This window comes from Varroa jacobsoni, unplaced genomic scaffold (genome assembly GCF_002532875.2).
Source record: "Varroa jacobsoni isolate VJ856 unplaced genomic scaffold, vjacob_1.0 scaffold_1076, whole genome shotgun sequence".
In the NCBI taxonomy this organism is placed as follows: domain Eukaryota; kingdom Metazoa; phylum Arthropoda; class Arachnida; order Mesostigmata; family Varroidae; genus Varroa; species Varroa jacobsoni.
The window spans coordinates 54548-65535 of NW_019213978.1; the positions used below are offsets into that span (position 1 = coordinate 54548).

At 42.4% G+C, this 10988-nt stretch overlaps 1 protein-coding gene across 3 annotated transcripts in view; it reads right to left on the minus strand.

Moving 5' to 3' along the window:
* The window catches only part of LOC111266374 (carboxypeptidase D), a gene marked incomplete at its 3' end in the record, with an annotated part of 23711 nt that extends 15041 nt beyond the window's left edge, over positions 1-8670 (minus strand). For 2 of the 3 annotated variants that reach the window (XM_022843819.2, XM_022843818.2), the window contains 1 exon segment: positions 8316-8670. In XM_022843819.2, coding sequence (XP_022699554.1) covers positions 8316-8670 — 355 coding nt within the window. 3 annotated transcript variants of the gene reach the window in all.
* Between the last annotated feature and the right edge of the window lie 2318 nt (positions 8671-10988).

Genomic DNA, 10988 nt, shown 5'->3' on the forward strand with positions numbered 1-10988 from the left:
CATGACATATATATATATATATATATATATATGTCATGGAATAGCATTAATATAGATACGGTTGACGGTCCTTGATGAACAACCTGAGCGAAAATATCGACCTTATGATAGAGATAAGACATTGCAAAATGGAAGCATTGCTACACGACACACGAAGCTCGGAGAAGAAGGACGTCCACTTTCCCTTAGTGGTAATGCTGATGTTTCGTAGGGCGCTTTCGCCCCTATGCAGAACAGGCCACCGAGTCCTTTAAACTTCATCGAAATGGTATACGGATATTATAAGCAACGATAATCAGTCGTTTTCTTCCGAAGAACAAATGCACCGTGAACTAACGAGAGGTGATAATCTACGTTATTAGAGTAAATATATTGAACAGCATGTTATAAGCTGGCATCGATAGTTTGTCGTTACCGAAAACCTCCCATTCAGATTCAAGCAAACCGGTTGAATATGCATTTGAAAAATCGATTATTCTCTGAAGCAGAGTCAAAGCGTTGTATAAGGAGTCGCCCCAATAAGACCAAGATGAGTGTTGCCTAGCAAGCTCTAGATCAACAAAATCGACAGCGGAAAAAACATCCTCATAACAGTTTACTGATACGGGTCTACGAGTAAATGATTAATGATATGTTTCAGATTTCCTATCCGGGACGCATTTCGGTTTTCTGATAGAGGTTCTACTATTCGATAAATTCGATGATATCGTAGATTGCTGCGCTGGCCCCTTCATCAACAAGCGTAGCGCGTTCGATCACATGTATAGAAAAGCTAATCGAAAAGATGCGACCGCTCTAGAACTGGCAGGTCCTCAGGACGCACCTTTCATTGGTTTATAGGACACGAGAGTCGAAAATAAGGCTATTTCCTGTTAGGAGTATGATGTCGTTGGACCTGCTATCAAAGGGCTTAGCGTATGAAGAGCAACAAAGAAAGACCAGGGTAAAAAAAGGTTCCAGAGCAACAAGGGCGAATCGCTGATGATGGCCATCTTGGGCTTCACTAGGTCATTCTGTTTAGGTCAACGCGAGTTGTTAAATCTAAACTGATGATAGTAACCTTCTAATTGAGGCATAGCATAACAGGGGAATTTTTTGCCCTTTGGCATTGTACAGAACGAGAAAACAATGACCACAGTAACATCAACCACTGTAATTAACTATATAAGACAAAATATGTCTTTTCATAAAACAAGCACTACAAACCAGCTTCGCCAAGCGCATCATTATATGTCGGTCCAAAATTGATCTATGGAAGTCTATGGAAGTTATTCAGCACCAAGTGTTTAACTTCTGTACACTTGGCAATGGATCGTTAGGTCAACGCTGAGATAACTGCAATTGAAACAAAAATAACATCGATTGCTTAGATTTTTACAGTCAATTTTATATATGATAGATATAATGATAGTATATTGCTTTTTACGAATGGACCTAATTTCGTAATTAATTTAGTCGATGAAAGACTCACAACTTTGCAGAAAAGACGTCTACAAAAACAACAATAATAAAGAAAACTTTCGATGTTTTTCTTTCGATATGTATTGATACTTAACTGATTTTCGCCGACAAAAAACTATCCATACATAACATTGTATTTAGCACTATTGAATGTGCAGTGAGAGCATCCGGGTAAGCTAGCTGGCTGTGGTGAGCATCAGCTGTAGCCTGTAGAGACGCTTGGCTTAAATAATAACCAAAAATGGCTTAAAAGCTTCTCCGGGCTCTAAACAATCATCCCCAAGTAGTAGTAGTTATGCCACTGCCATGAAGTTGGTGAATCAATTTACGTAAACACGTCATGGACCGACGCTCATGAGTACGGATCAGCGGAATAGATGCTTCTAACAAGAAGTAGACACAACATAGATATAAAACGAGGAAGTTTGTCTAGCCACTTTTTTTTTACTTTACTATATATGTATATGTGAACTAGAACATGAGACCGTCCGGACTTCACTAGCGAAGCCCAGTAAGACGTACCGTAAGCGAGAGCATGTTTAGGCTCCCACTATGCTCAACAAATTGGGTGTAGAAGTGCGTCGACGCGGGAGGGAGAACAAAGACGAATTAATGAACCGTCCTCGATACAAATAGCAGACAAGAGAAACGGGTTCTAATAAGATATAGAAACCGAGTACTGTTATCATTTTTATAGACAAAATAATAGATTAATCAATGCAGCTCCATATGCGTAGTAACCAACAAGTACAAAGCAGCGTAACGGCGCACAAAACAATTGCATTTTTAGATTGTGTCAGCTACCCGGCCGCGAATCGGCGTAGCGGCTTACAAAGGTCGTTTCATAAACAGTTTTATTAGTAACAATTCTGCTTATTTAAGCTTAAATATTAAGGGCCATTTAAAACACGTCGTGCCAACGATAGCAGTACCGTCGACAGTGATAGCGGCTTCTGAATAGCAGTAACAGCGGTATGCCCATATGCCACGAGGCGATATGGGCATACCGCATAAAACTGGGACGACTAGCTGGCTGACTGACTAGTTTAGATGTGTAGCACCTTATTCAGAAATACTTATCATGTCAGCCTTGGGTGCTTTCGCTTGTGATGGCGCACTTTAGACAGGTGCCCGCCCGTCGACGCACAACAGAGCTGCTATAGCTAGCGCATTTATGAAAACTGAGCACTTCAGGTGCTTCGAAACGATGGGTTTTCGAAGAGGCCGCAGATAGTTTATGGCTGATGGAGCTCAAGGCCCACGGTCGTCCCTGGTCAGCCCGGCATTTGAACTTTGCATGTCACATGAAAGCACTGCGCAGGGGGAAGAGATCAATCACTGAAAGATGTTTTTGCTGGGGGAACAGCTCACTCGAGGAAGTTGAAAACTAAATTTACTTTGGGGTACGACGAGAACTATTAGGGGGAAGTGAAAGATATTTAAGCGCTATGCCACACAAATAAGAATTACGGGTAGTTTGGATAGTTCGGGTGCACTAGCCAATCAATGCGCCTTTATTGCACTTTATCACAGTAACTGAGAACCGCCAGCAGATCTTTCACGTTCAGCACATCTTCAGGTTTGATAGCGCAAGCCCTATTCTTATACGCCATCAACGAAAGGCTAAATCAAAAAAAGAAAGCATTGTTATCAAATTAACGAAAATTACATGAGCACTATTGCAGCAAGGATCTTCTACAATCGATACCCCAAGGACTGATACAATAGCGCGCTACGAAAGACGTCATCTTTACCAGACGCTTCAGCCTTTAACGCTTCCGGTGTTTTCCGCGACGCTGTGAGAACATGACTGTGACAAAGGCGTCGCTGAAGAGCTAGACCTTTAGTGAAAAGCACAATACCCTTTAAGTGTTGTGGTCAAATCTTCGTTTCAAATTGATAGGGCAGGTTCATTACATGCACCATGCCATCCAAAACAACCATTACTTCAACAGACCTCCGAACATGTATTAAGGCACGTAAGGAAAATAAATATTTAGTCAGACAGAAATGATGATAAAATACAATTAGAAAAATATATTGGGGTTCAGGATAAGATAAAGAAATATATACACGTAGAAAGTAATTATTTTTGATGATGATTTACGCATGCCGTAATTACGATAATCAATAATCATTACCTGAAACTAGTAAAAATGTCTTTTTCTCTTTTAGGATCATAGTCCAGCGCCGCCTTGATAACATATCGCATTGCATGTGCTTGTTTTTCAATATTTCCAACATGTTATTGAATAATGGGGTACGTTTACCAATCAACTCGGCCGTCCACATAGATTCTATTTGATTTTGAAAGACGGCTGCCTCTTTCCCGTGTAGGTTTTCACGTAGTGCTTCTAATACAGGTCACAGATTTATGCCGTTTTGATTTGCAGCAGTCAGTCATCTAAAGGGACGCGTCGTAACAGTCAATATCGTACACGTAGCTGACGTGAGAAACTAGGAGGAACTACTAATTTCATTGGCAACAATACTGTTAGCCCTCGATTGAATGTTTACTATATTTAGCGTACACGCAGACTACACCTCGAGAGAGTTACAGGGGGCGGTCAATTAACGTTAATGAGACCAACTAGCTTCAGTTTTCGAAGATAGTATCACATTAGTTCAAGGGTATATCTAGAAGAAAGGCCTGTATATTTAAATCGTGGAGCTGATTTCAATCAAATCATTTAACGGTAGCTCAAAATCATTCTTGGCTGGCTACTGTACATTTGTATATAAACCCATTGTTCATGACCGACTGAACCTATTTCACAGATATAGGCAACGAATCGCTAAACGAAGGGTAAGAACATAAGGCCGGGTGTAAATTCAGATTTTCCTGCATGTGCATTACATAGATGACGAAGGTCGGTTGTATGTCTCGATACAAAAACAAGTCGACATGTTGAAAGAGCACCTTTCATCGCTTATTTCGACAAGTGGAGCCAACTCATTACGTATGCTAACACAAACGATCCTGCATGTACTTCGCTATATAAAAAAAAAAGTAACAGCCGCGCGTATTAACAAAGCCGCGTCGTTACTCTTATTAACTCTACTTAAGATATAAATTATCGGACTTCGTCGATTCGATAGACGAAGCTATAATCAGGCTAGGAAGACTACCAATAAAGATGTTACTTTATTCTAAAAAAGCTGAATGTCTGGTTGGCCTACACGATATTCGTAATATAATTCAGTCGTAATAATATGTCACTGAATTTTCAACTACAAGAGCTTATTAAGCTTACAAAGCGTCCTAACGTAACAGCAAGCAATATTCGAAGTGACCTGGGCGGAATTTGCCCTCAACGTCGTAACACTAACTAAGCAGCGGAGGGATCCAGAGTTCTCTGCTTTAATCCACGCTGAACCGAAGAATGGCCTAGGCTCAATTAAATATATGGAAAATAAATTACCCCTTATGCATAACAGCCATCATTGCCAACATTTCAACGCTGAATTTTTGGGTCGCGATAATTGATGACGTCTCATGTACTAACACTGATCTGTATTATCAATTAATACATATATAACAGAGAACTAAAACGCTTTTTGGATCGCGCGTCTCCGTAACGATCATAGAATGCAATTTCAAGTAAAGTCCCACACAAATTCTCAACTCTAATGTTTTGTAGTAGAAAGCGATATATCTGTAAAGTCAGTTATACCGGCTAGTTTGAAAAATCGCGTTCACAGTGGGTAGTTTCCTGCGCGAATCATTGTCTAATAAAAAGTAGGTTGTATTGATTGATTGGTAACATATTTAAAGCAGCCCATAATAGGTTCTGTCACCACTGCTGTGTAGTAAATTAGGCCACACCTACGACACCTTGTCAAGCTGAAGGAGGAAACATTTCAGCCGTTTCCAAGATCCCAGGAAGATAGCAGGCAGTGGTTACTATGAGAATGTTACGTATAGATAATTCGTCGTTTATGCCATTTCCAGCTCAAGAGAGAAAATACAGATCAAGGCTGAAACTATACTAACGACGAGTATCTAAGACGCGAGTCTACTGCTAACTTTTAGCGTCTGCGAATGACTGAGTTCGTTCGCTGTTGGTTCAGGCGATAGAAAAATGACGTTCGAAAAATCCGGGAAGATTCTCTGATATCGTTATTGTTCAGGAGAACGAGATGTAGCGGTTTAGTAGACAAACGTTAGTATTAGATTTTTCAGCAGAAAACGCTCGGAAATTTACATGTACATGAGTTCGGCGTGATTCCTAACAGAACGATAACAGGAACTTGCACAGGACCTCGCTACCTCGTCTTGTACAATGTAAACAGTTATAAACATTTATTTGGCCTTAACGGAATTTTAGTAACTAAACAAAACGCGACAATAGTGGACATTTTCGCGACAATAGTGGACATTTTCTTGTTTTCCTAAATCGCCTATATTTTTAGATTTTATTGTCATCATTTCGGTGCTAACTGGATTTATGACCATAGATCATTGGGAGCGACTTGATTTTTAGCACAGACTCTTCTCATTTGGCTTTTTCTATGAAAAGCACGTACGGGCCTAAAAGGTAGCTTCAAAAAAAATTTTTTTTTCAAGCTACCTTGAAGCTTTCTAGAAATGATGCAGCTACGTTTAATTTTCCTTGTAAGTTATTAGAGTCGATAAAAACCGCCTAGAAAAATCTAGAACTTCTACTGAAATTACTACATATGAGCCTCGAAAATATAGTCGGATGTATACACAATTCGATTTATTGGCATGCGGCCTAAGGGACACATCATACCTGTATTCGAATAGAGCTTATAGTGTTCTAAAGGCGTGAACCTGTCTATTTGACCTCTATTGCTTGAAAAAATGCAGCATTTTGAGATGTTAAACGGTTATACGAGTCGGTGAACCTTGTCATCATCATGAACTGTGTCAGTTTTTCAAGGGCTTCTGTCGTAGCAGGCCTTCTAAGCAGTAGTTAGCGCGTCAAACATTTTTTCCAACTCGGAACTAACCTCCATAAATTTCTAACCTTCGCTACTTTCAACAACAATCGTCACGAGCGAATTATGACCCATGTCTAATTAGCAGGATTGGCTTTATACTTCCTGTGTGGTAGTTTATTATATGACGAGACTTCATCAGCTGTGCAGCCTGCTGTGTGCTCAGTTCACTTCACGGCAGAAGCATTGCTACGGGCCACTAGTCGATTTCTAAACATGATCGATATTTACGTTGACATATGCGGTACCGTCCGATATACTCCAATTGATCGTCGGATCCATAACAGTCTGCTCCGTCAAGGTACAAGGTCGCAGGCTGAAGTCCGAATTCACCCATTAATTCACAAGTCGGATATTACAATTAACTTCGTTGGCTAAAGCCGCCTAGCACCGTTTCATAGGCAACGTTCGTCTGTGATCTCCAACGAGGCCCGCACGCGTGCCGACGGACGCTCGTGGGCATAATTGTATTGAACTTTTATCTGAGTCATAACTCGACGGAGCTGTAATCACCGTTATATAAACTACGTATTAGGCTCTTCCTCCTGGGCGTTTACTGGGTTGCCGGCTCACCGCCATCACGATCGAAACTATCGCACTTGTTGCAGATACAGCTGATGTAAAGAGTTATGAATTGTGTGCAGTTATGTAGATCCGCATAAAGGACTAACGATTGAACTGCGTATGTATGCAGATTGGGTTTCGGTGTGGCAGTATCTGGGTTTATCTGTTGCAAGATGATGGCTGAGCCGTGCACTGATAATGCCAGAGTCACACTTCAATATCTATCCAGCATAATCACAATTGCATGAAGGGATGTTAGCGTGAACAGTGGCGACGGCGGATTCATGTGGAGCTCATGGCTGTGTGGTCGCATATCTGCAACCGGCCTGTTCGAAATCCCAGGATCTAGCTTCTATAAGAAACAACGCCAGTTCGTGGGCGCAGAGTGATACGCTTGTATTCGGGACGGCTAACAATGTTACCGGATAAGACTGATAAGCGTAGCAAGACTCCGAACACAGCAGCACGCAATGAGCGTTAAGCAAATGGAGTCAGTGCCTCTAGCGCACATGATTCATGTTCATAACGTAACGCCTTGTGGGACGAAGAGGCATCCCACAAAAGTAAACAAAAATGTATTTTTTGTTTATGTTTGTCCGAACGAACATACCGACATAATCACTATACATACTCGTATTCGGTAGACGAGCAGTGCCTCGATCATTTATTTCTACGTCTCTCGTTGAACATCAGCAAAAAAAAACGCTTTGCCTAATCTTAATGTTATGAACGCTTCTCAAGGGAGACATTTTGTTGCTTCGAACAGAATGGATCGATAGAACATGAACAAGCTAAAGGCAAGATTTTCTTCCCGAAGAAATGGTAATCAAATACTACCTTTAGCATTGTTGTCATCGTTGTGGTTTGTTTGACAATGTTCCTAGGGTAACAGATTTTTCCTTCATATTGTATGGCAGTAGAGGGAAGAGATGGGTTTAGAAGATACGCAGATTTCCAAAGTAAATATTGCTTAGGATAACCGTCGACGAGTTATCGAATAGCTTTGGTCCTAATTGCGCTATGACTTCTTGTAACGTAATGCGACTAAGCAGAACTGAGCGTGAGGCCTTCTTAGGTAATTGCACCTGAGCCAACAGCTCAGCTGTTATTGGTCTGCCGTTTCTACGGCTAGAGTGAAGAGCGGGAATGCTTTCGGCATCGTCAAGTAAAAGGGGCCTAGTTCAAGTTTAGATTCTAAACCCTTCTGGTGTTTTAGACTATTTCATTACTATTATAGTATACTAACTAGCGATCTACACTGAAAAATGTGTTCCTTTCAATGACCATTCTTTATCAGTTATATTCACGTCAACTCGACTGGTACTCACCAATACTGAATAACTTTGCTAGTGCAGAATGATTTCGGACAATATTCGACAGAAGGTCTATCGTCTCATTGTACGGCAAGTATTTTTTGCTGAAATGGAGTCGCGTTGTCACATCGCTACCACTTGCCTGGACAACCTGATCGGTCAGTAGGAGTATAGGGATTATTCCTACAAACAGGAGACGCGAACAGCTGGTCGACCCCCGGACAACGGTCCGGCCACAAACACGCTGAGTCGCTTTAGGCTCTGCTAGCGTCTGGTGAGCTCGTCCAGCCCCAGCCTGAGCACTCTGCCGCATTTCCGATCTTGATGATCGAGGTCCAGTGTTCCACAAGACTTGCGGCGACAGCAACATTTGATGGCCGCCAATTCATCGGCCGTTTCTGGCCGACGGTTGTGGAGTTTCCACAAGAATTCCGTGGTGATGAGGAAAAACGACTCTTCGGTACTAAACTCGCCAGAGCTTCATTCTGCTTTGGCTGTTGCTGCGGCGATTACTGCTACACGTTTCTTTTCGGTTGTGCGCACTGTTTGTTTCGTCCTTTTAGCCTAGCTCCGTCTAGCACAGTCTGAGTTACGTCTCTTGCCGTAGTTGAATTCTGCTTGGTAGACGATGGGTCGTAACGACTGGAATAAGAGTACCACACTGCCACCCACAGCATGTAGTCACAATTGCTGTTGTTCATTCGATAGCGGCTATCGCGGACAGTAGCCTTATTCGCTTAATAAGATGGGCATGCATTAGCTGTGAGAATCCATTCTTGCATAGATAAACTACAATAGCGACTTCGGAACGGTTAAGCGAAACATGACGACTCACGATAAAACTACTTGGAGGACTACAACGGAAACACGCGGTCGACGTTTTCACTTGGTCACTTATTGTTACATAATAATTATCATAACAGTAATAATGAAACATAATAAAAGTTTGACACGATCCATCGATCCGATGGCCACCATGGTGCGGTAACTAAGTTCAGACCTGAATAGGAAAAGACTTCGGTCACACACTCACAGATAGACGGGTACACTGACTCGCCTGGCCCAGATGAGGGAACTGCCAAGCGCGCCACGTAAACCCGTACTGTACAAACGCAGATTGTGGTAGTGGTCTTCGTAAAAAAATTTTTCTTCGCTTGGGCTCGGACCGACCTGTAATCGTTTCAGATTAAGATACTCATGTCAATGATGTGTGTCAGTTCGCGGACTTTGACCTTGGTCGGTTAACATCGAATAGCCAGCGTGTGGAGAACTAATGGCTTGCTGCCGACGGGAACGGTCAAATACTTAAAACGATCATAGCAATTCCAATAATAGTAACAGAATAAGAAGTCAACTTTCCAGCGATGGAACACACAAACAGGCTTCAGTAACACCTCAGTTTGGTCCACCTTAATGAGACCCCATTTTCTTTTAAACGCTATGCTTTGAGACTCACAGGACCGAACAGGCCCAGCAGCCTTTACATTTACTTGTTATTCACTGCCCATGCGTTACATTATTACCATGGCAGGACTCGGACACTCACTATTGTCCACAATTTAAGCCCAATTTTTTCCTAGATTCCGGCATCTTTCTTCCAAACGTTGACGTCTCGAGCTTCCCTTTGCCAGCCAGCTATCCATAATTAGAAAAGCGTAGTCGCAAGAGCGATCGTATCAGCTGCCAGTACAGCGCATCGCGAGGATATCTTATATACAAGACTCGCACTCACAGCGGAATATTAGCAGGGACCGACGTTGTCTGGCAGTTTTCTTTCTCTTGATTTCACTTCTTCGATTTTGTGCTCTCGAATGCACTGCGACACACAGTGGGCATTGCTTTGGACTTCAATCACTACTTTGGATTTGCTTGGGCTATTTATTTTGTTGTATAGTCCGGCGCCGTCGTCATCGCCGACGGCCAACACGTTATCGTAAGGTCGAGCGCAATCGGATGGTTCGTGCGATTGAGAACGTTGATGACAATTTCACGCGTTCTCGTTGCAGAAGTCGTTGCCAACGTAGCACTACAATTCGAACGGCATTAGTATTAACATGTCAATATATAGACGAGATCGAGATTAGTCACAGTTGTAGCGGCGAAACACTGGCAGAAATATGGGTGGTAAAGGTAAAATTGACAAAAAAATGCATGGATGCAAATAATGGACGGAAGGTACAGAATAGCAGTACGTTATCGGGTGCTCGTAGCAATGCTAATAGGAGGATGAACCGATGAATCAGTCACCCACCGAAGCAGTACTTGGTCAACCAGTACACTCACTGTACTCGTTTGCGTATATCTGTGAGTCTCGATTGAATTTTAAATAGCAGTCGCGGAAGTATCGGTCAGCGATCGGCTGTTGACACTGCTCTTATAGCCCGACAGAAGCAGCTGATGTCGATAGTCTTCGATAAATGATAACGAACCCACGAGGCTCCGTCACAAACGAATACATAATAAGGCTGCCTGCAGCCGCAGTACAGGCTGACTAACGCAGAGAATGATCGGAAAGTACACAGTAGAAGTACGTCGTTCGTTGCTCGTGGCAGTATTCAGTGAAGTTAGCGGAGCGCTTCCTACAGGAGCTCACGCGCTAGCTGCGATGCTGGCCCCTCACTGCTGTTGGATGTGATTGTCCAAGCTGTGACTACACTGGCACACACGGGAAGCAGCAACAGCAACGAC